This window comes from Aspergillus heteromorphus (assembly GCF_003184545.1).
Source record: "Aspergillus heteromorphus CBS 117.55 chromosome Unknown BO70scaffold_15, whole genome shotgun sequence".
NCBI classification, from domain to species: Eukaryota; Fungi; Ascomycota; class Eurotiomycetes; order Eurotiales; family Aspergillaceae; genus Aspergillus; species Aspergillus heteromorphus.
The window spans coordinates 54,795-77,361 of NW_020290420.1; the positions used below are offsets into that span (position 1 = coordinate 54,795).

Genomic DNA, 22,567 nt, shown 5'->3' on the forward strand with positions numbered 1-22,567 from the left:
ACCTAACATATGGATAGATATACGTAGAATTGGGTTTTCTGCGCAGAAATTTTATGATGAGAATTTGCGGAAGTCCTGGGCCTTTTTCTCACTTCAGCCCTCTACGCCTATTTCTCCATGTTATTCCAATGAGATGTAGGTACGGAGTACTCCGTACGGCCTCCATATTACCTCATTTATTGCCAAGTAAAAGCTTGCCTAGTGACCCGAATCTTTAACTAGCCATTTCATTCCGTACTATCTACTCTAGGTAACACGGTTCTCTGGACCACAGTAAATGCCACCTGCTCCGGCAATAACCGTGGGTACATTGGCTCCGTCCTAGAATCCTTTGAACAAATGTGGGGAGGAAAGTGCCTCAGCTCAGCCAGAAGTGGTGGCATGAATGTTTATGGCCACTTTCCAATCTACTATCGATCGGTCCGACCTGTCTCCCACCTCTGCCCCTCCTCCTCCCCCTCCTCCTCCCCTCTTCCTCCTCCTCCTTCCTTTCCTCTTCACGCTCCCGCTCTTCCCCCCGTCTACCCTTCCCAGGCACACGTTCCCTGCGCTCGACCAAGTGTGTTGTATCGTCTCTCGTCTCTCTAAGGTGTTGTTCGTCTGAAATCCGCGCAATGGCACTGAAGGATAGAGATATCCTTCCCGACGTGTAAGTTGCTGATCGTCCAAAACTTACTACTACCAGGTCCTGTGACTTTAACAAATTTCTAAAACATGATGACAGGGCTAAGCCAGTTCATTACAATTTGTCCTTATTTGATCTCCAACTCGGCGACTCATGGGGTTATAAAGGCAACGTCAAAATAGAATTAAAAATTTTCCGTTCCACGAACGTGATCGTGTTGAATTCAAAGGAGATCTACGTCCAGAGCGCTGAACTATATGGATCCAACGGTTGGTAACCTACAGCTCAATTGGACAACTTCCTTACCACTACGGAAACTGTATTGACTCGCTTCTTGTAGGAAGCGTGCTGGCGAAGGCATCCGAGATCACATATGATACGAAATCGGAACGAGTTACATTGGCCTTCTTGGAAGAAATCGCTCCTTCTGACACTGTCCTGTCGATCAAGTTCACCGGAACTATGAACAACGCCATGGCTGGATTTTACCGTTCGAAATACAAGCCGGCGGCAGATCCAACCGAAGACAGCCCTAAGGAGGGAGACTTCTATTACATGTTAAGCACCCAATTCGAGTCATGTGATGCCCGTAGAGCCTTCCCGTGTTTTGATGAGCCGAACTTGAAAGCTACATTTGACTTCGAGATTGAAGTTCCCAGCGGACAGACAGCTCTTAGCAACATGCCTATCAAGTCCGAGAGGGCCGGTAGTATCCCGGGCTTAAAGTTCGTTTCTTTTGAAACAACTCCGGTGATGAGTACTTATGTTCGTCTGCACATAAACCTTATGATATGTGACTGACTGGGGAATTATGTTTTAGCTTCTGGCATGGGCAGTCGGCGACTTTGAATATGTTGAAGCCATGACCCAGCGCAAGTACCAGGGCAAGAGCATACCTGTTCGTGTGTATACGACCAGGGGTCTCAAGGAGCAAGCTCGGTTTGCTTTGGAATGCGCCCACCGCACTGTCGACTACTTCTCAGAAGTTTTTGAGATCGAGTATCCTCTGCCCAAGGCTGATCTCCTTGCTGTCCATGAATTTGTAAGACAGCCAGTCCCCGCCCAGCTCTGAGCTACCTCCCCCCCTCCCCCCCCCTTTTTCTTTTAGAAAACAAGAAAAAAATCTAATTAATATGACTATAGGCCATGGGCGCTATGGAGAACTGGGGACTAGTTACATATCGAACGACTGCCGTTCTTTTCGATGAAGGCAAGTCAGACACTCGATACAAGAATCGTATAGCATACGTCGTCGCGCATGGTTGGTCTAGCTTCTAACTCGAACCCCATTTTTTTTGTCTATCTAACATGAAGTCCTCCAGAACTGGCTCATCAATGGTTCGGAAACCTTGTAACAATGGATTGGTGGAACGAGCTATGGCTTAACGAAGGCTTTGCCACCTGGGTTGGTTGGCTTGCTGTTGATAATTTTTATCCTGGTAAGTATCAAATTTCTCCAGCAACCGGGTCAAGTTCAGCTCATCTAATGTATTCAAATAGAATGGAACATATGGTCTCAGTTTGTTGTGCGCAATTCCCGAGGTAAATGTGCCCTGATTGACAGGAAATTGACTTTTTTTCATAGGCTGAGGGAGTTCAACAAGCGTTTCAACTTGATTCGTTGCGTGCGTCGCATCCTATAGAAGTACCTGTGAAGAACGCTCTCGAGGTTGATCAAATTTTTGATCATATTAGCTATCTCAAGGGAAGCTCAGTCATTCGGATGCTAAGCGACCACCTTGGCCGGGAAACTTTCCTACGTGGAGTAGCCGCGTATCTCAAAGCTCACGCATACGGCAAGTAAACAACAAACGACAGGCTGGGAATGGTGCTTGCTGACTATGGACAACAATCAGGCAATGCTACTACTAGTGACCTCTGGAGCGCACTCAGCCAAGCGTCCAATCAGGATGTTACTAGTTTCATGGTATGTTATCTCATTTCTCATATGGTCAGTACACTTACTCCGATACCAAGGACCCATGGATTCGTAAAATTGGTTTTCCTGTTGTTACTGTAACAGAGGAGTCCGGCCAAATCAGCGTTCGTCAAAATCGTTTCCTGTCAACGGGGGACGCAAAACCTGAAGAGGATGAGACAACATGGTGGATTCCTCTTGGCCTAAGAGCTGGACCTAAGTTGGCGGATGCGAAGCCCTGTGCCCTCGTTTCTAAAGCGGATACACTCGGCGATATTGAACAGGATTCCTTCTACAAGCTTAACAGTGACCTTTCTGGCTTCTATCGAACAAATTACCCCGCTGATCGACTTGCGAAACTCGGCAAATCCTTAGTCCTGTTAAGCACCGAGGATAAGATTGGGCTGATTGGTGATGCCGCTGCCCTTGCTGTCTCTGGCGACGGAAATACCGCTGCTCTTTTAGCCCTGCTAGAGGGTTTCAAGGAGGAGCAGAATTATTTGTGAGTATTCAGCTACAATATCGTCTTCCATCCCCTGATCTGGCCCTTTCTACTCTTGCTTGACTTCTAATAACCCATATAGAGCCTGGTCCCAAATATCATCGTCCGTTGCAAATCTACGCTCGGTATTTGCTCAAAATAGTTCGGTGGCAGCAGGACTCAAGAACTTTTCCCTCGAACTGGTGTCACCTGCAGCCAATAGTATTGGCTGGGCATTTAGCACAGAAGACGATTATCTCACTGTACAACTCCGGAAACTCCTCATCGGGATGGCTGGCCTTGCTGGACATGAAAAGTAGGTCAATCTGGAATTGGTGTGCATGCTCATTAAAAGTCTAACCTCTATTAGCATCATCAAAGAGGCTCGGCGACGTTTTCAGCTCTGGGAATCAGGATATGACAAGAGTGCCGTGCATACAAACCTGCGCTCCGTAATCTTTGGTATTGCGATCTCAGAAGGCAGTCATCAAGAGTACAGTGCTGTAAAACAGGAGTATCTCAAAACAGATTCCGTTGATGGCAAGGAAATTTGCTTGGGAGCTCTCGGGCGTACAAAAGATGCTAACCTTGTCAACGACTACCTAGACTTTGTGTTTTCAGACAAGGTTGCAATCCAGGACATACACAACGGTGCTGTCTCACTAGCTTCGAACGCCCAGACCCGCCACCTTCTATGGGACTACATGAAAAAGAACTGGGCCTCTGTTGAGTCCCGCTTGTCGACGAACAACGTTGTATTCGAAAGGTTCGTGCGGATGGGCTTGTCAAAATTTGCAGATCACGACATTGCTGCCGACATTGCCTCATTTTTCCAAAACAAAGACACAAGCGCCTACGATCGCGCTCTAGTAATCGTTGCAGACAGCATCCGGACGAATGCGCACTACAAGGAAAGAGATGAAGGGCGGGTCTTGGAATGGCTCCAGGCCCATAGGTACATTTGACTGTGGAGGGCAACTGCTGTTGCCATTCGCCCACGAATGGGGCGCGAGATAATCCCTTTAAACATTTGAGAAACATGTGAAGAAAGTTGGACGAATGCTCGAGTCATTATGGATGGCACGATCTGCATGTCTTGCCTGACTTATGCGCAGCTGTGAAAGTCACTAGATGCCTAGGCAACTATTCCATCTACTTACTTCCCTCCCGTAGGTAGTCGTCAAGTTCTCTCTCCGTATGGGGTGAAGATAAGGTCTATGCGTGGGTAGTATAAGTAGGGACTCCGTACTCTGAACATGCTGTGTAGATAGATACACAAGACATAGATACTCCGTACCTTGGGTAGGCAGTACATAGTAGTAAGTCTTATCTAGTACTCCGATACTCCGTATCTAGTGCTAGTGACCGCTATCCACTCCTGATTGGTGCACTGGGCTGCGGTCATGGGTCTGGGGCAGGCGAGCGAGAAACGGTCATTCCCACCCAGCACGCAGACACTAGGCCAAGGGGGATTAGTGGCAGTCTTGGAGCCTGCATGTTGGGCTCGCCTGCCCTCCTGTAGTCAGCAACGCAACCGCCATTTCAAGAGACCGCCTGGTCACCTCAGCGAAGTAGACACTTAGTATCGTTTACAACGTCGGCTTGCTGCCACGCCTAATACATTGTCTGCCAGCTGTTTTCTTTAATTACTCACTCAACAACAATCCTCATCCTGCATACGTTGACACATAGTCTCACTCCCTCCATCATGAATCCTGAGTGGTAAGTGCCTTCACCACCTGTCTTTCGGCCACAGCCCATCAGGTTTTGGTGATGCTGGCGTCACCGCAAGGGCTTCTCCTTTCTTTCGCACTTCTTCCGATAGCTCCTTGATCTCCGTGCTGATTTTATTGCCTTTCACTAGAGTATTCAAGATCCTTGAGGCCTCACTCCCCTGCTCACCCCGCACCCGGCCCTCTGTGTTCGTGTTCATCGATATGCTAATGATCCGGTCAGATACGATTATCTCTTCAAGCTCCTCCTTATCGGAGACTCTGGTGTCGGAAAGTCTTGCTTGCTTCTTCGTTTCGCCGATGATACCTACACGGAAAGCTATATCTCTACCATCGGCGTTGATTTCGTACGTACCTAACCTTGTCCTGCCTTAGCAGCCATGGCGTATTGAAACACGGGAACATTATTGATTATTGGACCGCAGAAAATCCGCACCATTGAACTTGATGGCAAAACTGTGAAACTTCAGATTGTAGGGGAGCCGCAAACATTACTACAGGCTAGCTGGCTTAACTGACGGACACTTTAGTGGGATACGGCGGGCCAGGAACGTTTCCGGACCATCACGTCTTCTTATTACCGTGGTGCTCATGGTATCTGTGTTGTCTACGATGTGACTGACATGGACTCCTTTAACAACGTGAAGCAGTGGCTTCAAGAGATCGATCGTTACGCCACCGAAGGTGTCAATAAGTTGCTTGTTGGGAACAAGAGTGATATGGAGGACAAAAAGGTTGTCGAGTACACAGTGGCCAAGGTGCGCGAATGCAATGGAATAACTCCCTCTTTACTGTCTTTGAGCCCCAGATTTTGACTGACATGCTATGTGATTCGTCACAGGAATTCGCTGATAGTCTCGGAATCCCGTTCTTGGAAACCTCGGCCAAGAATGCCTCAAATGTCGAGCAGGCCTTCTTGACAATGGCTAGACAGATCAAGGAGCGTATGGGCACTGCTACTGTCAATAACAAACCAACCGTTCAAGTTGGTCAGGGCCAGGGTGTCCAATCCGGTTCCGCGGGCGGCTGCTGCTAAATTGTTAATGATTCTGATCCCGCGTTGCAATAGGCCATTTTGGCACGGGGACCAAAAAAGTGAGAAAAGAAAAGGATATATGAGGGTGACCTATTTGCTGCGCCCCGTTGCCGGGCAGTCTTTGATTGCCGGCATGATTGCAATCGTCTTACGCTAGTGATGGCTCAAGGGACTAGTTTATCTTTTTCTTGCTTTAGAAGGCCTTTGATTTGTCTTGATACAACCTCACGATATGTATAAGTTCCCCACCTCCAGCTGATCCTTCCATCCCTCTCCCCCTTCTCCGGATATTTCATTTCACTTCGGCTTGCTATCATTTACCGTTTCCTTGCTAGTGTTTGTTCTTTTCTTCAAGCATTTCGTTATCGGGTTCTTTGAGTTTCTCTTAGTTAGTTGGATCCTTTGCGTGATCATGTTAGGGCCGGTTAACGCAGAAGATAATGAATATTTAGTGGGCATGTTTTTGCGGTCACTTGAAATCAATGTCTAATACGATCTACATGCTCTGCCAATGGTCTTCCTTGTATGGGAGACATAGCTACGACGACTGGTAACAGTGAGTGGTACTTATTTATTTGTGAACCCTCAAGCATGGCATCGTGAATGGAGCGGAATTATCCCTGCGTCATGAATATAAGAGCGGATTAGACCTCTGTACTCTGTAGTCTACGCTGCTCAACTACAGAGTACTATCCCCGATAAGGTAAGCCCGGACAAGCAGGTATGTCACATGCCCGCAAGCGCGAGTTGCCGCGTCTACTATGCACTATCAGGTGGATTCCCTTACCGCCTACGGAATATGGAGCAGCATGTACTTACTTTGTATGCTCCTTACTCCACATACTAATAATAATGTTCGCTGAAGTTACCTTAGATAGTATAGAGTAGGTACTCCGTGTCTGATAAGATGTGAAACGCCATATCACTGTAGAATTTGATCCACCAAGCCTGCCTACTTCATAATTGGGAATATGTTCCAGAAATTCACGAGTAGTTAATGGGATCCATGAAGTTGATTCGATCAGCCGATGCCTCTTTTATCAACCGAGGTACGGAGTACAGATCTCGGCAAACGTCATGGAAACCATCCATCCTTTCCCATCCACAGCCGAGTCATTTCTCATATGATTCTATTCCAGGTCAACCTTTTTGCCCCTTTTCATGCCCCTCATTGATATTTAATTCCCTCACCGATCGAACCAGTGTGCATCATTACCCCCTCACTCAATTCTACCACCCCACCTTTCTAGTCGTAGCTTGCCTTTCACCCCAGTACCCTCGCTGCAGCCCAGCTTCATCTGGCCTTCCTAATTATCCCATTCCAGCTCCACGGTCCAAACACCACCCCTAATGTCTCAGTCCAGAGTTGGGGGTCCAGAAAAGGCAGTTGCAGTGTCCGCTGCGACTCAGCAAAGTGACAATATCGCACATGCACTGGCTGGCGCTGGAGGCGGTATTCTCTCAATGGTCTTGACGTGTGAACCCCCGTCCCCGTTAGTATAACCATCGTTAACGTTTGATATATTTCAGTTACCCCCTCATAACCCTCTCAACAAGAGCACAAGTTGAGTCCAAGCGCGCTCATTCCACAACTTATGATGCTATATGTCGTATTGTTCAGAGGGAGGGATTTACTGGGCTCTATGCGGGTCTTGAGTCTGCTCTTTTCGGCATAAGTGTTACCAATTTTGTCTATTACTATTGGTATGAATGGACGCGCTCGGCTTTCGAAAAGGCAGGTACACGAGCGGGGCGGAGTTCTAAAAAGCTTACGACAGCTGAGTCGATAGTTTCCGGGGCTATCGCTGGGGTTGCAACGGTCATGATTACCAATCCAATTTGGGTTGTGAACACCAGGATGACAGCTCGCAACTCCGAGTCAGTCCAAGAAGCATTGCCCGGTGCTTCTGCCAAGAAAACTCGAGCATCATCAACAATTGCCACATTGATGGCATTGCTTCGACATGAGGGCCCCAAAGCTCTATTTGCCGGTGTCCTCCCTGCTTTAATCCTGGTGATTAACCCGATTCTGCAGTATACAATATTTGAACAATTAAAGAACGTTCTGGAACGCCGTAGGCGAATGACGCCAAAGGATGCGTTTTATCTCGGCGCTCTTGGCAAGATATTGGCTACCTCGATTACTTACCCTTATATCACGGTCAAAAGCCAGATGCATGTTGCCAAAAAGGATGATCCCAAAGAAAGCCTGAATGGGAGTCTAAGGAGGATCATCAAGGAGGAGGGTTATGTAGGATTGTACAAAGGTAAGTTGGTCTTTGCATGGGTCCACTGCGAGGATTTCGTGGAACTGGGCTGACATCTGTAAACAGGTATCGCACCAAAGGTCACCCAGAGCGCTATCACTGCAGCATTCTTATTCGCATTCAAGGATGTTCTGTATGATTTAATAATCTCTATTCGGAAGAAAAACCGGACAATCTCCAAATAAAATCTATGATGTACCAAGACAGCAGTGAGACGTTGTAATAATACGGCTCGCGGATAAGACGCTTCGGAGGATTTAGCAATGCCAAATTTGAGGCAATCGATTTTCCTGCCATTCAGGACATAAACATTTGATTTTTATGTACTGTGTACAATCCAAATATTTTTCCTGGGCTGAGAAGAGCTTATGATAGATAGACTTCATAAGTGGTGAGAGATCGTCACTTGTTAAGGCATCTATGGGTCGAAGTAAGGTGAGTACGGAGTACCGGGGTAATCTACCTTACTTTGTACGGAGTACTCCATACACAGAGTACATACTACCTACAGTATAAAGTAATAATACTATGTAGTCCCACTGGCACTAGACCTACTAAATAGGGGTTTAAATAGAATAATACCTGTTGGAGGTGGTAGTCAATCTGGCCAATGATGCTGCTATATTTATCTCACCGCCTAAGTTGACAAAAGTTGACAAAAGACACCAATTGCCGTAGGTGACCGCCTACTTCTATAGGGACTATTAAAGCTAGTATGGTAGAGCGCGCGTTCACGCGTTACCAAGTAATTGACTTTGCAGGTCTTGATATATTAACTTCCTATTTACCTTATTTCTTTATCTCATGCTAGTTATATCCTTTTATTTCCAAGTCCTCCAAAGCTCCGGTTACTACTGTCCGCCAAGTTCCCTTTAAAACTGTGAGAGATTCTTGTGAGTTATCCTGAACTTCTTATGGATGATAAACTGACCCTTCAAGTTGTGCGCAGATATTGGTCGACATGCACGGGCTTATTTTGGGATACCCAGTTGCTAAAACCAGATTGCTTATGCACAATGTCCCGTAGATTCAAAGCACAAGACTCCGAGGACCTGTCTCTGATGGAGGAGGCTGAGGTCCTTCTCTCACAATTTATGAGACAATCATCGCGCGATACCCAGGAATCACCAACAGAGAATGATAGCAATCCGGACTCAAGCTCAGATAAATACCCTGTATCAAGGTTCCTTCCTAAAAAGAATGTCAAGAGGCATGCTAGGCTACCTGGATCACATACTGAATCTAGGTCACTGTCCAACGCAAATGGAAAGCACCAAACAACCAGCATACTCTCCTCCAAACAATCACACCGGGATCAGCAGTCTATCCCAGTATCGTCACTTAGAGATACTCGTGAGATAGCCGGAGCTCGGCGTTCTAGCCGTGCAAAATCTGGGCCAGTCAACTATTATGATAAAGCCAACTACCTTGGTTTTGATTGCGATGAAGAAGCTGTTGATAACCGTACCGACATCTCCCCTGTCATATCTCAACAAATTCAATCTCCTAGCAATACACCCTCATTTCAATTCTCACCTCGGCATCAGGATCGAAAGAAGAACTCACGTGTCATCTATTCCTCTCCTTCTGTTCAGATCCTGAAGTCATCGTATCAATCAATAGGTGATTTTGAAGATCTGAGGCATGCATGTTATTCCCCGGGCTATACTCCAGCGGAATATGCTAGGAAGTATCAGTGTGGGTCACCGCCAGCAGACAATATCCTCCATATTGACTTTGACCGGGAAGAATTAAAAGCTGTCTTGAACTTATTCTCATTTTATGGTTACAAGCTACCCGAGAACATGGATATGTCTCTTTCAGATCAGATTATCCACTCCGCTTCTATACACAATGCTCCCCAGAAGATTTCGAAAAGAATTTGGCGAATATGTGAACTTGCAAAACTTTTACCACAGGAAAGCAGTGGGGACATTAACATGTGGATCTTAAAAGTGATGGCATCGGACTCAAACGAATGGTGTATGCGTCGTGCCAAACGCTTGATGAAAAAGGTTTGGGGGATAAACAAGAACAAGAATCAGCAAAGTCAATCCTTTTCTTCTGATGATCAGCTGCAGAAATTGTCTGCAGCTTTGCAGTTTGCCTTAACACTCAACCGGCGGGGGTTTACTGACATAGATGCCTTCATTGCTGATGCAAGGAGAGGTTGCCTTGCCTCTAGTCATCATATTATCCAAGCTACCGTACTGGATGGCAGGTCCGCTGAGGCACAAAATTCCTTGAATGGACTTTTGCAACGCCGTGAATTGGGGCGTCAAACAAACCAGCGGCTTCGCTCCAGTATAAATGAGGGCTTCAAACTTGCCAAGACATGGAAAGGTGCCTCGAATGATATGATTGTATTGGCTTGGTCACCTGATGGAACAAAGTTTGCAGCAGGCGCCACTGCCCAATGTGATGAGCATAACATGGAATACAATAGGAACAACAACCTGGTCGTTGGGGATTTGGTCGATAATAGCCTGGCAGAGCTGCCTGACCATTGGCTCCCTCGTCCTTCAGGGAGAGCTGCAGCAAGTCAAACCGTGAACGACTACCGTCTTTGGATGAGCGTCACTTCAATCGAATGGTGGGGTGATGCGCTCTTTACCGCTAGCTATGACAACACGGTCAAGCTGTGGGATAGCCTTGGCAATCGCATGTCATGCTTCAAGACGCTACGGCACGATTCGAAAGTGGAGGTTATGGCTCGCTCAAACTTCGAGGGGAACTTGTTAGCAACTGGCACTCATTCAATAGGCCTATGGGGGATAGCGGAGTCTAGTTACGGTCCCTTAGAAATGCCCAGGTCACGATCTAGGAAAGACATAGAACTGGTACCTACGTCTCTAGCGTGGGGTGTTATCAATGCGACTGGGAACATTCTACTTGCTGGGATGTCGGAAAAGGATGATGGTGTGCCACAAACTGGTCTCTTAGCAGGGTGGCACATAGGCGAGGCATCGGCAACGCCTATGCAATTCTCTCCTAACTCTCAGAACATGTTTGACATCAAATGGCATCCTACTATCCCTATATTTGCAGCCGCAACATCCCTAGGCCATGGCCTTACTAACAAAAATTCCAAGGACACCAGGTCCTTAGTCCGATTATATCAACCCCTGTCGTCGAGAGCCTGCACAATGGAGTTTGAATGCCCTGCACTAGACATCAATGATGTCAATATCTGTCCCATGAATCCAAATTATGTGACAGCCAGTTGCACCGATGGCATTACCTATGTATGGGATCATCGCCGCTCTGACAATATTCTTCACAAACTCAAACATGGCGAGCCTCTGAACCAGGTAGATGAGACCATTAGCAGAGATCAGGCAGATGTTGGCGTGAGAATAGCATTGTGGGGTGATAGAATTGACGAATTCTATACTGGTGCCTCAGATGGCATCTTAAAGCGATGGGATATCCTCAAAGCCCCGGACGATGTGCTCGTCCAAGAAACAGCCAAGTTTGAAGAAGAGATAATGTGCGGTGCTTTTTCGAAAGATAAGACCAATCTCTTGATTGGCGATGCCGCCGGGGGAATTCATGTCCTATCCTCAGGGCCATTTTCAAATACCGGGAGTCTTTCTATGGAATTCAAAAGTGCGCCTAGACCTCCACGACCACGTTATTTGGAAACAAATGAATACAGTTCCGATTCAGGCATTGGAGCAGGCTCCGAGCTTTTATTGTCCGGCAAACTCATTAGACACCCGGTCTATGGAGTTGGACAAGGTCCGTACTATGATGGTCCCTTCGCAGCTTGGGCTCGTCCTGAGAACACGTCTCGAGACGAGATCGCGCGAACTTGTCTAAAGGAGGAAGTACAGTTACGACAACTCGAAGGGACTATCCCAGAATTTCGAATCGGGCTAGATACTGAATCGCGGGAAGATGTGAGAGCGCAGATCAAGCTCGCAAATATCCGGAACGGGCGGCCCCATCAGAGGAAGAGAGAAAGTGAGATGCTTGCAGAGCTGGAGTCCAATGATAGGGCAATTAATATGAACCCCGTCGGTGAGAGATCATCGCTGTTACCCTTTTTATCACACAGGCCCAAGCGAAGGATAGGAGAAATGCCGAAAGCATCGGGTCTTACCTACATTGGAAGCGAGATGATCGATTCAACTGGTGACACTGATGCAGACGAGGACTTTAGTTCAACAGGTAACACCCATCTCGCCGAATCCAGAAAGACCCTCCAAGAACTGGAGGAAGAACTGGAGGAAGACTTTTGGTGGCCGCATAGCGGGACCATTGATGCGAATATTCAAGACGTCGACAGTATTTAGTGTGTACTCGACGGAACCTGTCCAGGTGTGGTTGATGGTTCCTGGCACGCCAAACTCTGAACACTATCATCAGCCAATGACACGACATCGATGAGCAACCCCTGGTGAATACAACTACTACCTACACCCGGCAAACTACTTAGATCTCGTCCACCACCCCCCCGGCAATCCAGGGACCTGCCTCTATGCCTACTTCATCGAGCGAGTTCTGTCATATCGATGCTTCTACATTTCTTTCGCGCGCTGTTCATTCACCATCGAGAAATTTTGAGAGTTGTATGCTCCGCCTGTTTAGCTTTCAATACCTTCTGTTCCCGACTTATGGAAGTCTCAATCTATATTGTACATTGTCCTTGAGAAAATACACCCTTGGGATCAAAAACAACCCAATTTCGTAAGATCTTTTTGTAAATGAATCCGCATTATTGAAGAATGATACACCCACGGCACAACCTTTTGCAATTTGGCACCGGGCCTCTGGTTTGCCGATAACCCTGTGCTCTGGCTCTCACTGGTGGTGAGAAGCACCTGAGCTAAAGGAATCCGTACAATAAATTTCAGCCCGGAACCCCGTGTATTGGAGAGTGACGCGCGATTAACTGCTCAGCTAGGCTGGTAAAGATGCCCGGGCTTGCCGCAGAAGTCCTGCACAACTTAATATGTCACATCTCACTACTATGGAAAAGTTCTTGGATACAGTCTATAGGATATCGATATCAGTCTCCGCATTGAGACCGATCGACGAGGAAGTAGAGGATTCGTAGACAAGTCAATGGGAAAACGGCATGCGGACAGTAATATGGGTTACTCGCGATCGCAAAAAGCTGAGCCGCGGCCTCAGTCATATATGGGTTGTTCCCAGAGCTAGTACTACGCTGGCGTTCCTCCTCAACAGGCAAAATATAGCTATCCTTCATTTCGTACGCGAGGTGATTATTATCGGCAGCAACAGTAGCAACGCCGACAGGGTGTGGGCGCTAGGAGTTGGAGGCGGTATTCTTGGCGGCTTATTACTGAAGACATCTCGAACGATCTTGCTCTACCTCCCCAAGAATTTGTGGGCGAAGATTTTGATTAATCAACTTCTGGAAGGTTTTCCCATCCTGCACATTGTGAGTGAGTGTTACCAATCAGCTTGTCGATACTTTTTGGGTCGTCTGTTTCTGTTGTCTCCTAGCCCATCTTTACGTGTCTGACAACCTGTAACAGTCTCTCTATGGCGAGGGTACCGAGGAGGAGTCTGAACTTGAATATATTGCGAAATGCATTGGGGAAACTTGATCACTTCAATGTTTTGTTTATCCAGGCGGTCTCCCCTCTCATAACTGTAATCATCGTTACGGGGACCTTTCTCAGTTAGGCGGAAATATATGGGCGAGAGTTTTGACACTTTGGGTTCTGCTGATCAAAACCGCTCTTCCTGGGTAGACAGACATGATTAAACATAGTATTCTTGACACCATGCTGCTTCGCTTCCCTGTTACTTCCCTCAGGCTTATCCCCTTCTACGCGTAGTACCACCGCTCTCTCCTCCCGAAATCGTAGCCGGAGGAGATATGGGAGCGTCCGCACCCGCAGTAGGTCGTGGGGTAGCACCGGCCATCCAGCCAGCCAGATCGAAATTGCCAGGCGCCCCACCACCGGACATAGCACTCCGCGTTGCACCCGTTATGGGAGAAGTACGAGACTGCTTTTCAAACTCGGCACGCATTTCAGGGTCCACTAGAGTCGAAGAAGAAGAGGAGACCCTGTTAACAATAAAGTTCGCTCATGGGTCTTGGGGGGGGGAAAGACTGACTGTTTTCCATTAATTTCGGCATTCCGAAGGTGAACCCCAACGCCACCAAGGCAATCAGAATCATAGGATTCTTGAACAGAGCCAGAGGGGAGACTAGAGTGGAAACCAACGTTAGCATGCGTATATTATAACAACCCTTTGATACCAATGCAACCAAAGAATATGCATTGCCACTGAATAAACATCACGCGGGGCCATACATTTGGATCGCTCCTCAAAGAAGCCTCTTTTTGCCAGGACTTTCGCTTCGATATTCACGTCGCGGATTGCGGAATTGGCATCGGCATCGGCATCGGCGTCGGCGAGGACAAACTTCTCCGCACCGCGATTGTCCCACGGATTTCCGCGGATTGTCTCCCACACGCCAAGAAGGGAGCCATCGGCAGCGATATCGACGCGGTACGGGGTGAAGATGTACTCCGGGGAGCGGATTTCGAGTAGGTAGGATTCCGGTTTCGTAGAGGGCGGCAGTCGATGGAAGGAGAAGGTCGCGGAGCGGGTGAGGGGCGCGGCAAGGTGGCCCCTTGTCTGTGATGTAAAAGCAGCTTCGGATGAAGGAAGGGTGGTCAAAGTTGCATGGGTGCCGGCCGGAAGGGCGTTGGGGTTGGGGAGGAGGCTGGAAGGGGGGATGGTGATGGTGAGGGCAGAGGTCGCCAGTGCCGGAGCCGAGAGGGCGAAGAAGGCCAAGACTGAAGAGAAGGATATATGCATGGCGACGACGGCTCACCCCTGCAAGTGGCTGTGGAGCAATAGAGGCGTGAGAGACTGGGTGTCCGGTGTTTGGTTGGAGTGTAGCTAGCTCGATGGGATGGATGATTCCTCGTCGGGAACGCCAAGCGTTGGCGGCTGACTACCCAGTGGTTAGTACATACACCACTGGAGGAGCCCGCGCTGCTCCCCATGATTGATTGACACGCTCAGGGAGACAGACCATCTTATGGATATTTACTCGAGGGGCATATCGCCGTTGTATGCATTGAAATGGTACCTAGTATGGCATATCCGCACGGATCATGACAAGAACATCTAGCCCACCCCCTGCCTGAGCCCAAGGGGCGGCTGGCCCTGGGCGACAAAATATGGAGACAAAATATGGGCAATGAATAGAAAATGCTCAATTATATATGTACAATGTGGGCCTGGAGATTGTGTGCCAGTCCAGCTGCTCCCTTGGTGCCGACAGGGAAGGTAGAAATTGTTGGATTGTTAAAGGGAACGGCGTGATGCCTATAGCTTGGCCTTGGGAGCTGACTCCTGAGCTGTCGCCTGGGCATATAACCCATCCAAGAGCTGACGGTACTTCTTCGCGGTGGGCGGACGTTTCAGCTTCAAACTGAACGGATGAGAATTGGTCAGTGGCTTATTCACACAGAGCAATGGAAGAGAAAGAAAGGACTCTTACGTGGGGGTGAGCAAGTTGTTCTCAATCGTGAATGGATCAACCATCAGAGCGCAGTTTTTGACTCTTTCGTACCCAGCAAGCTTGTGCTTTCTGGCAATCCGCTCGAGATCCTTCAGTACAGCTTGACGGATCCGGGTATCGTTGACAATTGATTTGATACCCTCAATATCCGTGGCTTCGACCGTTCGGCCGAGCACCTTGCCGGCAAATGCGGCAAACGTATCAGGCTGGACGCCAAATATAGCCACCAAGAATGTCTGCATGCTGTCGCCATGGACATAACCCTGAGCCAAATAGCCCATCTCTGATAAGTAAACACCCTCCAGCCGCTCTGGCGAGATGTATTCTCCCTGTGCTAGCTTGAGGACGTTCTTTCGACGGTCAATGATAATAATGCGGCCCATGTCATCGATGGTGCAAACATCGCCGGTTCGGAACCAGCCATCTTCGGTCATCGCCTTGGTAGTCTCTTCCGGGTCCCTGAAATACTCGCGAAAAACATTTGAGCCACGGAGAAGGAGCTCGCCCCGAGGGTGCGGCTTGTCATCAACAGAGTATTCCATATCTGGTAGAGACAACAAGCAAGCTTCCGTGCAAGGAGCTAGCGATCCACAATTGCCAGCAGTCAAGTCCGTAAGGGGCTGCGCACACGCCATGGCGTACGTCTCAGTCAAACCATAACCCTGAATGAGATCGACGCCAAGAGTAACCCGGAGGAACTGGTGAAGTGACGGGTCCAAAGGCGCGGAGCCAGAGACCATCATTCTCGCACGATCCAGGCCAATAGCGGCGGCAACCTTCTTGGCCCAGATACGATCATACAGGGCATGCTTTATAGTGGCCTTGCTAGGGTCGGGGTTCCGCAGATTCGCGGTCTTGGTGGAGACAACATGTCTTGACAATGCACCTTTGAACCCAGGCTGCTCAACAGTGGAGGAGCGAATGGCGTTCCCGAATCGAGTGTAAAGGCGAGGAACGGACATGAAACCGGTTGGCTTGAGCAGCTTTAGGTCATCAACGAGCTCCAGGATGTTTCCATGGAAGTATCCGATACGGGCCCCTGCCCAAAAGGCTGCATGCTCAGCCATACGAGCATAGATATGGGCTAACGGAAGGTAAGAGGCCAGAGTATCACCCGCTGTTTGTGTGAAGATCATGAGGGCACCTGACGATGCTGCTACAGCGTTCTCGTGTGTCAAAACCACGCCCTTCGGAGCGCCAGTGGTACCAGACGTATAGTTGACAGTGATGATATCAGGGGGAGAGGGTGGGTTGCAAGGACGTTGCGATGAAATGCCTAGTTCTTCCACTTGGTCGATCGAGTAGATAGACACATCTTTTCCGGCTGCTACCGACTCGAGGAGGGCGTGCTTAGAGTAACCGTTTTCTTCGCCAGCATCCAAAGGATCCAAGCTGATAATGATCTTGAGGTTAGGCAATTGGGGCTTCAGCTTGAGCAGCGTGGGAATATGTGGCAACGAAGTCACAACACAGTGCAGATGTGCGTGATTAATGATATATTCAGTCGCATCTGGGGCGAGGACATCATAAATGGAAACCGAATACAGGCTTTGGGACATGCATGCCAAATCTGGATTGGGAAGGATCAGTAACGCTCTAGCCGAAGAAACATGGGGTTTATATGCCCATACCAGTCAATTGCCACTCCGGGCGATTTTGACACCAAAGTCCAACACCGTACTGACCGGGACTACTGCACCCGTGTCTGTGATGCAGCTCCACTATACCGGCACCAAAGTCAGTCCGTCGTTTTTGGACTGTCTGGTAATCCATCCATTGGTAAGGGCCGTACGTCTTTGTTGTACGATTGTACGGGCGCCATCCCAGACAGTGGTTTTTCGGCAATCTATTTGCGGTGGACTCGAAAATGTCATGCGCCGTGAGGACCTGGAGGTTCCAAAAACGTCAGAGGCAATCCAACCCCAAGCCACAATGGCCCCTTATCGGACGTCAAATAGTGCATACCTGCGGGTCCAAAGACTTCAGGATACCTTCCGTTGAGTTCCATGCCCGGTAGACCTTACTTCGCCCCGGTTGTTCTGTTCCTGGCAGGGCCACGGAGTAAGGAGTGCCTTTGGGGGGTTCTTGTCGCAGCTCATTGGCACGCGCGAGGTGAAGGGGCTGCTGAGAGAATAGCATGGCAGGGGGGTCGGAATTGCGGCTGGTGAACTGGAAGTGAGCAATGCGACATGAAATGAATTGTAGTAAACAGCAAACAGGGGCAGTCGCAGAGCATGAGACTATTACATCCCAGGGAAGGCATACACTTAACCAGAGAGTCACTGAACTATGCAATCAAGACAATCCGATTTCGGAGTCCGAGGATAAGTACGGTAGGTCACGGCAAATAGGTGCGGTATAGGGCGGGTCGGGGATGGTAACAGGATCCCAAGCCAAAAGACGAGGAATAGGAAGGAGGGGGGGGAGGGGCGAGCAAGCACAGGGCTCAAGGGCAGAAGATGCAGGATAGAGTAATGTTAGAAGTAGTAGGTATTACTGTAGTAGTTGTAGAGACAGAAGGAGAAGAAGGAGAAGGGGAGGCGGCGGGCGGCGCGGAATATTGAAAAGGGACGACGACAGAGGGACGGACGGGCAGAGCAGAGCGTCCGGTACCTTCCCGATATGGTGAGGATGTTCGTCCACAGTACGGAGTGGTGTACACAACTGTTCCCTGGACAGGCCACAGGTTACCACTGTACCAGTCCTTCGAGGCCTCAAGCACGCCGCTGTGGGCCTCCGGGAATAATGCGTGCAGCAAAAAAATGCAGGCAAAAGGGCGGGCGCTGAGTGGCCGGGCCCGTTCGCCTCCACGCGACGTCAGGTTGAATTGGACTCGATGAACCTCGGCACTTTCCTATCTGAGATGCTCATCCGGGGTCAACATCGAACATATGCTCCATCGGGTTAAAGCCGTTGGACCGGGGGGGAGGCACCGTCGCATGAATTTGGGGTTGCTACGGAGTATCTACTCCGGACTTGCTGAGCGGAAATAACAATAATGGCAAAGACCGCTCTCTTTCCTCCCCCCATCCCGTGGCAAATAATTGCAGGGATTTGGACATGCTACAACAACATCATGGTGATCGCAGGCCCGCACGATGTAAATCAATAATGTACTAATGTACACAGTACTCCGTACTTATGTACAGGCAGAAATGAAAGCCCAAGCGCCATGAAACGCCCTGTCGGGTCAGCCGCTGCTGTTCTGGCCTAGTATCTTTACCTTGTCGGCCTGAAATTGGAATCCATCATTTCAATTTGATACCTCAGCATGGACTTGGGTACAGATGATCGGTTGTCTTGTGATAATCCCGCCCTTCATCCACCCTTTGACCATCTCACATGCTCTGCCGAACCCCATATCCGAAGACCATCTGATCCGCGCTTGGCAGACTTTTGGCCTCGCCCCCCAATCTAGCCGGACGCTTCGATGCGTGCACGTGTGAGGGTTTCCATGTGAAGAACACGGTATATTGCTTGCTATCTACTAGTGACGAGATCATGCATGAGTTGTTTCCCTGGTACGGAGTACTCTACTTCATCAAAGCGAAGGGAGCCCACACGTGTAGGCAACAATACTCAGTATTTATGGTCTCTGTGCATAATTTTCTCCCCCGGGCGGTAATAATAACAGTGCAGTGTTTCAGCAGTACTCTGTGCATGTACTGCGACTATTTATGTACATATATGCTGTACGCACACAGTAGGACCCAGTAGTAGGACTCGGCCGAGCCACCGCCATCTGAGCGAGGATCGCAGGTACACATCAACAGCAGCTTGACACATCTGCACTACACCCCAGAAGCAGTAGGATAGAAACAATTATATGATAAGAAAAACCTCCGATTCACAAGATTTTGAAATTATGGCCTTTCCACAGAAAAGAATAATCAACAACAGAACCATTCACCTAACTCCATGCCAATGCTGACATCCCAGTATTCATACTGTACAAGAAGCTTGAGCTCAGAGCTCAGAGCCAAATAACAACAATTAAAGCCCGCTGAAGTCAGAGGGGCGCGCCCGTCTGACTTTCATACATCATGGACTCATGCAGATCCGCTTCTATAAACAGGCAACAGCTATGCAGGCGAAGATGTATATGCATGTGCCCCCCATCTATGTCCATCACAAATATTAGGCGTATTGCGCCAGGAATCCCTCTCTGCAAACAAGGTCGAGGGTATAGAAATGAAAAGAAAGAACAAAGGGAGGAAGTAGGTGGGAAGGGGCGGACGGACCGCCGCAGGCCTCACTTGATATATCCAGTTCCCCTCAAGCCAAGAACGAGTGGTAAATTTTCTGGTACCACTTGGTTGGAACTTCGGTTTCCCATGTCTCGTTTTCAAGTTCCAAGCGGCCGGTGTCGATGTCGGCCTCGAGAGGTTTCACAAAGGAAGTTCGGAAGTAGACCTTATGGCCTATGTAGAGCACCACAAAGAGAATCAAGCTGATATAGTCGATGAAGAAGTCCGTGACGCTGAAGCTAGTAATCCAGGCAGTGAAGCCTTGAGTGAGGATGATCAGGACGTTGAAAAACAGCCCATACCAGGAATAGTAAGGCTGCCATATGGCCTTATAGGGAAGAAGGTCACGGGAGATGTTGCGGGCCTTCAAGGCGCGCATGAAAGCAAGGTGACAGCCATTCAATGATGCCCAGGTAATAAATCCTGCCACACCAGCAATGTTGACGAGCCAGTTGAACACTGTGCTACCAGAATTGGAGACATTCATGAAGCCGAGAAGACCAAAGGCTGCCGTGAAGGCAACGCTGAAGTAAGGCACGCCCTTCTTCGTGGTCTTCTTAAACCAGCGTGGGGCAAACCCTTCCTGAGCCAAGCCAATCAGAATACGACTGCCACTGTAGACATTCGAGTTGGCGGCAGAAAGCACCACAGTTAGTAGAACAGCGTTGATGATGCTCGGTAGAACCTTGACACCTGCAAGTCGCGCTGCAATAACAAATGGCGACGAGTTGGCATCGTTTCCATCAGTCAGGAGGTTCGGGTTGGTGTAGGGCACCAGAATACCGATAAAGAAGATAGTAAGAACAAAGAAGAACAAGATGCGGTAAAAGGTTTTGCGAATAGCTGCTGGAACTGTTTTGCGAGGGTTCTCAGTCTCAGCTGCTGCGATACCGACCAACTCCGTTCCTTGATATGAAAAGCCGGCTTGGATGAGAACCGACCAAAAGCCGACAAATTTTGCCGTTGAGTCAGGGGAAACACCAGAGTAAGGAGCGAATGGTCCCGGATGGACCCAGTAGTGAAACCCGAGATAGCCTTCATCGCCGGCGCCAGCATCGATACAAATACCAAAGATCATGAACCCAACAACAGTAATGACCTTGACACTTGAGAGCCAGAATTCCAATTCGCCGTAGAAGCTAACGGGAAGGAAGTTCAAACACGTAATCAGGACCCAGAAGATGGCGATGAAGATGGCGATGTTAATTGAGCTATCCCAGAATTGAATGATCAGTCCCGTTGCTGTCAGCTCGAGGGCGAACGTGCTAGCCCATGAAAACCAATAAATCCACCCCATAGCAAAGCCAAGGCTAGGATCAACCATCCGGGCAGCGTATGCTGTGAATGCTCCAGGAATGGGGATATATGTCGCAATTTCGCCGAGGGAAGTCATGACCGAGTATACGATCGTACCGACGAAGATGTAGGCGATGAGAGCGCCCACAGGACCTCCGTTGGCAACAGCGGTGCCACTACCGATGAACAGACCTGTCCCAATTGTCCCACCTAGTATTGATTCAGCATGCCATGTCCACGACGCATCTTTGCAGGCGGAAAGGTGATGTCCAGGCGGGAGACGGGGGATAATCGACAGAAGAACAGGAGGCGACTCACCAATGGCAATCATCTGAAGGTGTCTGCTTTTCAGCTTCCGCTTGAGATCCGGCAATGGGTTTGACTCGCGACTCGCACCATGCTTCTCGCAGTCGATGTCGTTCAAGTCCGAGGAGGGGTTCATGGCCTGAACCTGCACGGCTTCGTCCGGCATCATTTTTCCCTTTGTCCCCTCGGCGGACCTGGACGTGGAGTTGAAGTCGTTCTCGAAGGCCATGTTAGACCCTCAGCGGCCCAGTTGTTGAGGATGCTTTGCGTCCTCGAGATGGATCGTCAAGCGTGGAGTGTCCAGCGTCGGGAAAAGGCGCAAAAAGTCAAGTTGCGAAAAAGAAGGAAAACGGCAAGCTCGCCGTCAGGACCGACTCCACCGGAACACGGTTCAATTGAGTCACCAAAGGCCGGGTCAGTCCAGTACTATTTGACCTTCTGGAAGATCGGGCTCTTAAAACCTTTGTCGCCCCTCGGAAGACACTAAGGTGGATCAAATCCAAATTCAACCCAGGTACAAGGAAGAGACGTTATATGTATAGACAGACAGTCATAAGGTGGCTGATAGACTGGCCACCCTCCGAAGATAAGCAGAGCGACGAATAACGGCGATAGCGAATATAATCGAATTATGTTTCGAAACCCCAAAAAATTTTATGTAAAAGGAACGGTCATGATGAGGGGGGGTGGTCGATGGGGACCGCGGCCGGATGCAACCTCGAGCCACGCTCACCTTGGAACGCCCCAAACCAGACGGACAAACTGCGGTGCAGAGTATCGGGCACTTGATGGCTCATGCGCAGCCCTTTGTTTTTTCGTAGCTCGTTCTTCTGGGCTCTGAAGATACATGGATGGATGCATTGCCATCGGCCATCTCCTGGAGTCTGAATAGTACATACACCGCAGCCCGGAGAAGTCGTGTGCGCGCCGCGCCACCCTCGAGTGCGCTAAATATCCCCCCCCCCCCCTCATCATATCATAACTTCCCCATCCACGGCTAGAAACCTTGAAATTTGAAGGGGGATGGCGACGAATGATCGGTTACCGGTCGCGGTTCGTCCAACAACGCCCTTCATCAATGTGGGCCCTTGGGTCCTCGATAAGGAATCTCGGGCGGAGGCAGAGTTTTTCTCTCGTAA

At 49.1% G+C, this 22,567-nt stretch overlaps 7 protein-coding genes across 7 annotated transcripts; 4 read left to right on the forward strand and 3 right to left on the reverse strand.

The window, feature by feature from the left end:
- Positions 1-426: 426 nt before the first annotated feature.
- Positions 427-4,187, forward strand: BO70DRAFT_362702 (M1 family metallopeptidase). The gene is made up of 12 exons (XM_025543381.1): positions 427-649; positions 725-894; positions 966-1,390; positions 1,446-1,667; positions 1,769-1,886; positions 1,948-2,064; positions 2,126-2,151; positions 2,211-2,421; positions 2,482-2,552; positions 2,603-3,045; positions 3,128-3,340; positions 3,395-4,187. The coding sequence occupies exons 1-12, from the start codon at positions 615-617 to the stop codon at positions 3,987-3,989; spliced, it is 2,646 nt and encodes an 881-aa protein (XP_025398565.1). The 5' UTR covers positions 427-614; the 3' UTR covers positions 3,990-4,187.
- Positions 4,188-4,481: 294 nt separating this feature from the next.
- Positions 4,482-5,942, forward strand: BO70DRAFT_49503 (Rab family GTPase YPT1). The gene is made up of 5 exons (XM_025548487.1): positions 4,482-4,743; positions 4,981-5,104; positions 5,183-5,230; positions 5,288-5,515; positions 5,599-5,942. The coding sequence occupies exons 1-5, from the start codon at positions 4,733-4,735 to the stop codon at positions 5,791-5,793; spliced, it is 606 nt and encodes a 201-aa protein (XP_025398566.1). The 5' UTR covers positions 4,482-4,732; the 3' UTR covers positions 5,794-5,942.
- Positions 5,943-7,136: 1,194 nt separating this feature from the next.
- Positions 7,137-8,298, forward strand: pmp47 (putative peroxisomal membrane protein Pmp47). Its single transcript, XM_025543382.1, has 3 exons — positions 7,137-7,268; positions 7,324-8,060; positions 8,127-8,298. Exons 1-3 carry the CDS (start codon positions 7,144-7,146, stop codon positions 8,243-8,245), a joined length of 981 nt encoding a protein of 326 aa, XP_025398567.1. The 5' UTR covers positions 7,137-7,143; the 3' UTR covers positions 8,246-8,298.
- A 518-nt stretch (positions 8,299-8,816) lies between these two features.
- On the forward strand, positions 8,817-12,704 carry BO70DRAFT_337782 (WD repeat protein). Its single transcript, XM_025541171.1, has 2 exons — positions 8,817-8,953; positions 9,000-12,704. The coding sequence occupies exon 2, from the start codon at positions 9,077-9,079 to the stop codon at positions 12,356-12,358; it is 3,282 nt and encodes a 1,093-aa protein (XP_025398568.1). The 5' UTR covers positions 8,817-8,953; positions 9,000-9,076; the 3' UTR covers positions 12,359-12,704.
- A 1,149-nt stretch (positions 12,705-13,853) lies between these two features.
- On the reverse strand, positions 13,854-14,867 carry BO70DRAFT_397033 (uncharacterized protein; the record flags this gene model as incomplete). Its single annotated transcript, XM_025546664.1, has 3 exons — positions 13,854-14,080; positions 14,157-14,249; positions 14,357-14,867. 3 exons carry the CDS (start codon positions 14,865-14,867, stop codon positions 13,854-13,856), a joined length of 831 nt encoding a protein of 276 aa, XP_025398569.1.
- Positions 14,868-15,554: 687 nt separating this feature from the next.
- On the reverse strand, positions 15,555-17,718 carry BO70DRAFT_353284 (putative AMP-binding enzyme; the record flags this gene model as incomplete). The annotated part of the gene is made up of 3 exons (XM_025541825.1): positions 15,555-17,149; positions 17,211-17,466; positions 17,545-17,718. 3 exons carry the CDS (start codon positions 17,716-17,718, stop codon positions 15,555-15,557), a joined length of 2,025 nt encoding a protein of 674 aa, XP_025398570.1.
- Positions 17,719-19,854: 2,136 nt separating this feature from the next.
- BO70DRAFT_293035 (putative arginine transporter) lies at positions 19,855-21,657 on the reverse strand (the record flags this gene model as incomplete). The annotated part of the gene is made up of 2 exons (XM_025539425.1): positions 19,855-21,332; positions 21,405-21,657. The coding sequence occupies 2 exons, from the start codon at positions 21,655-21,657 to the stop codon at positions 19,855-19,857; spliced, it is 1,731 nt and encodes a 576-aa protein (XP_025398571.1).
- Positions 21,658-22,567: the final 910 nt, after the last annotated feature.

Bases quoted from the DNA above. Each gene is read 5' to 3' on its own strand.
- BO70DRAFT_362702 (XM_025543381.1), top strand. From the start codon at position 615: ATGGCACTGAAGGATAGAGATATCCTTCCCGACGT. The intron at 2,065-2,125 runs GTAAGTATCAAA...GTATTCAAATAG, and splicing joins TGTTGATAATTTTTATCCTG to AATGGAACATATGGTCTCAG. The intron at 2,553-2,602 runs GTATGTTATCTC...TCCGATACCAAG, and splicing joins AGGATGTTACTAGTTTCATG to GACCCATGGATTCGTAAAAT.
- BO70DRAFT_49503 (XM_025548487.1), top strand. The intron at 5,105-5,182 runs GTACGTACCTAA...ATTGGACCGCAG, and splicing joins CTACCATCGGCGTTGATTTC to AAAATCCGCACCATTGAACT. The intron at 5,516-5,598 runs GTGCGCGAATGC...GATTCGTCACAG, and splicing joins TCGAGTACACAGTGGCCAAG to GAATTCGCTGATAGTCTCGG.
- pmp47 (XM_025543382.1), top strand. From the start codon at position 7,144: ATGTCTCAGTCCAGAGTTGGGGGTCCAGAAAAGGCAGTTGCAGTGTCC. The intron at 7,269-7,323 runs GTGTGAACCCCC...GATATATTTCAG, and splicing joins ATTCTCTCAATGGTCTTGAC to TTACCCCCTCATAACCCTCT. The intron at 8,061-8,126 runs GTAAGTTGGTCT...ATCTGTAAACAG, and splicing joins TTATGTAGGATTGTACAAAG to GTATCGCACCAAAGGTCACC.
- BO70DRAFT_337782 (XM_025541171.1), top strand. From the start codon at position 9,077: ATGTCCCGTAGATTCAAAGCACAAGACTCCGAGGACCTGTCTCTGATG.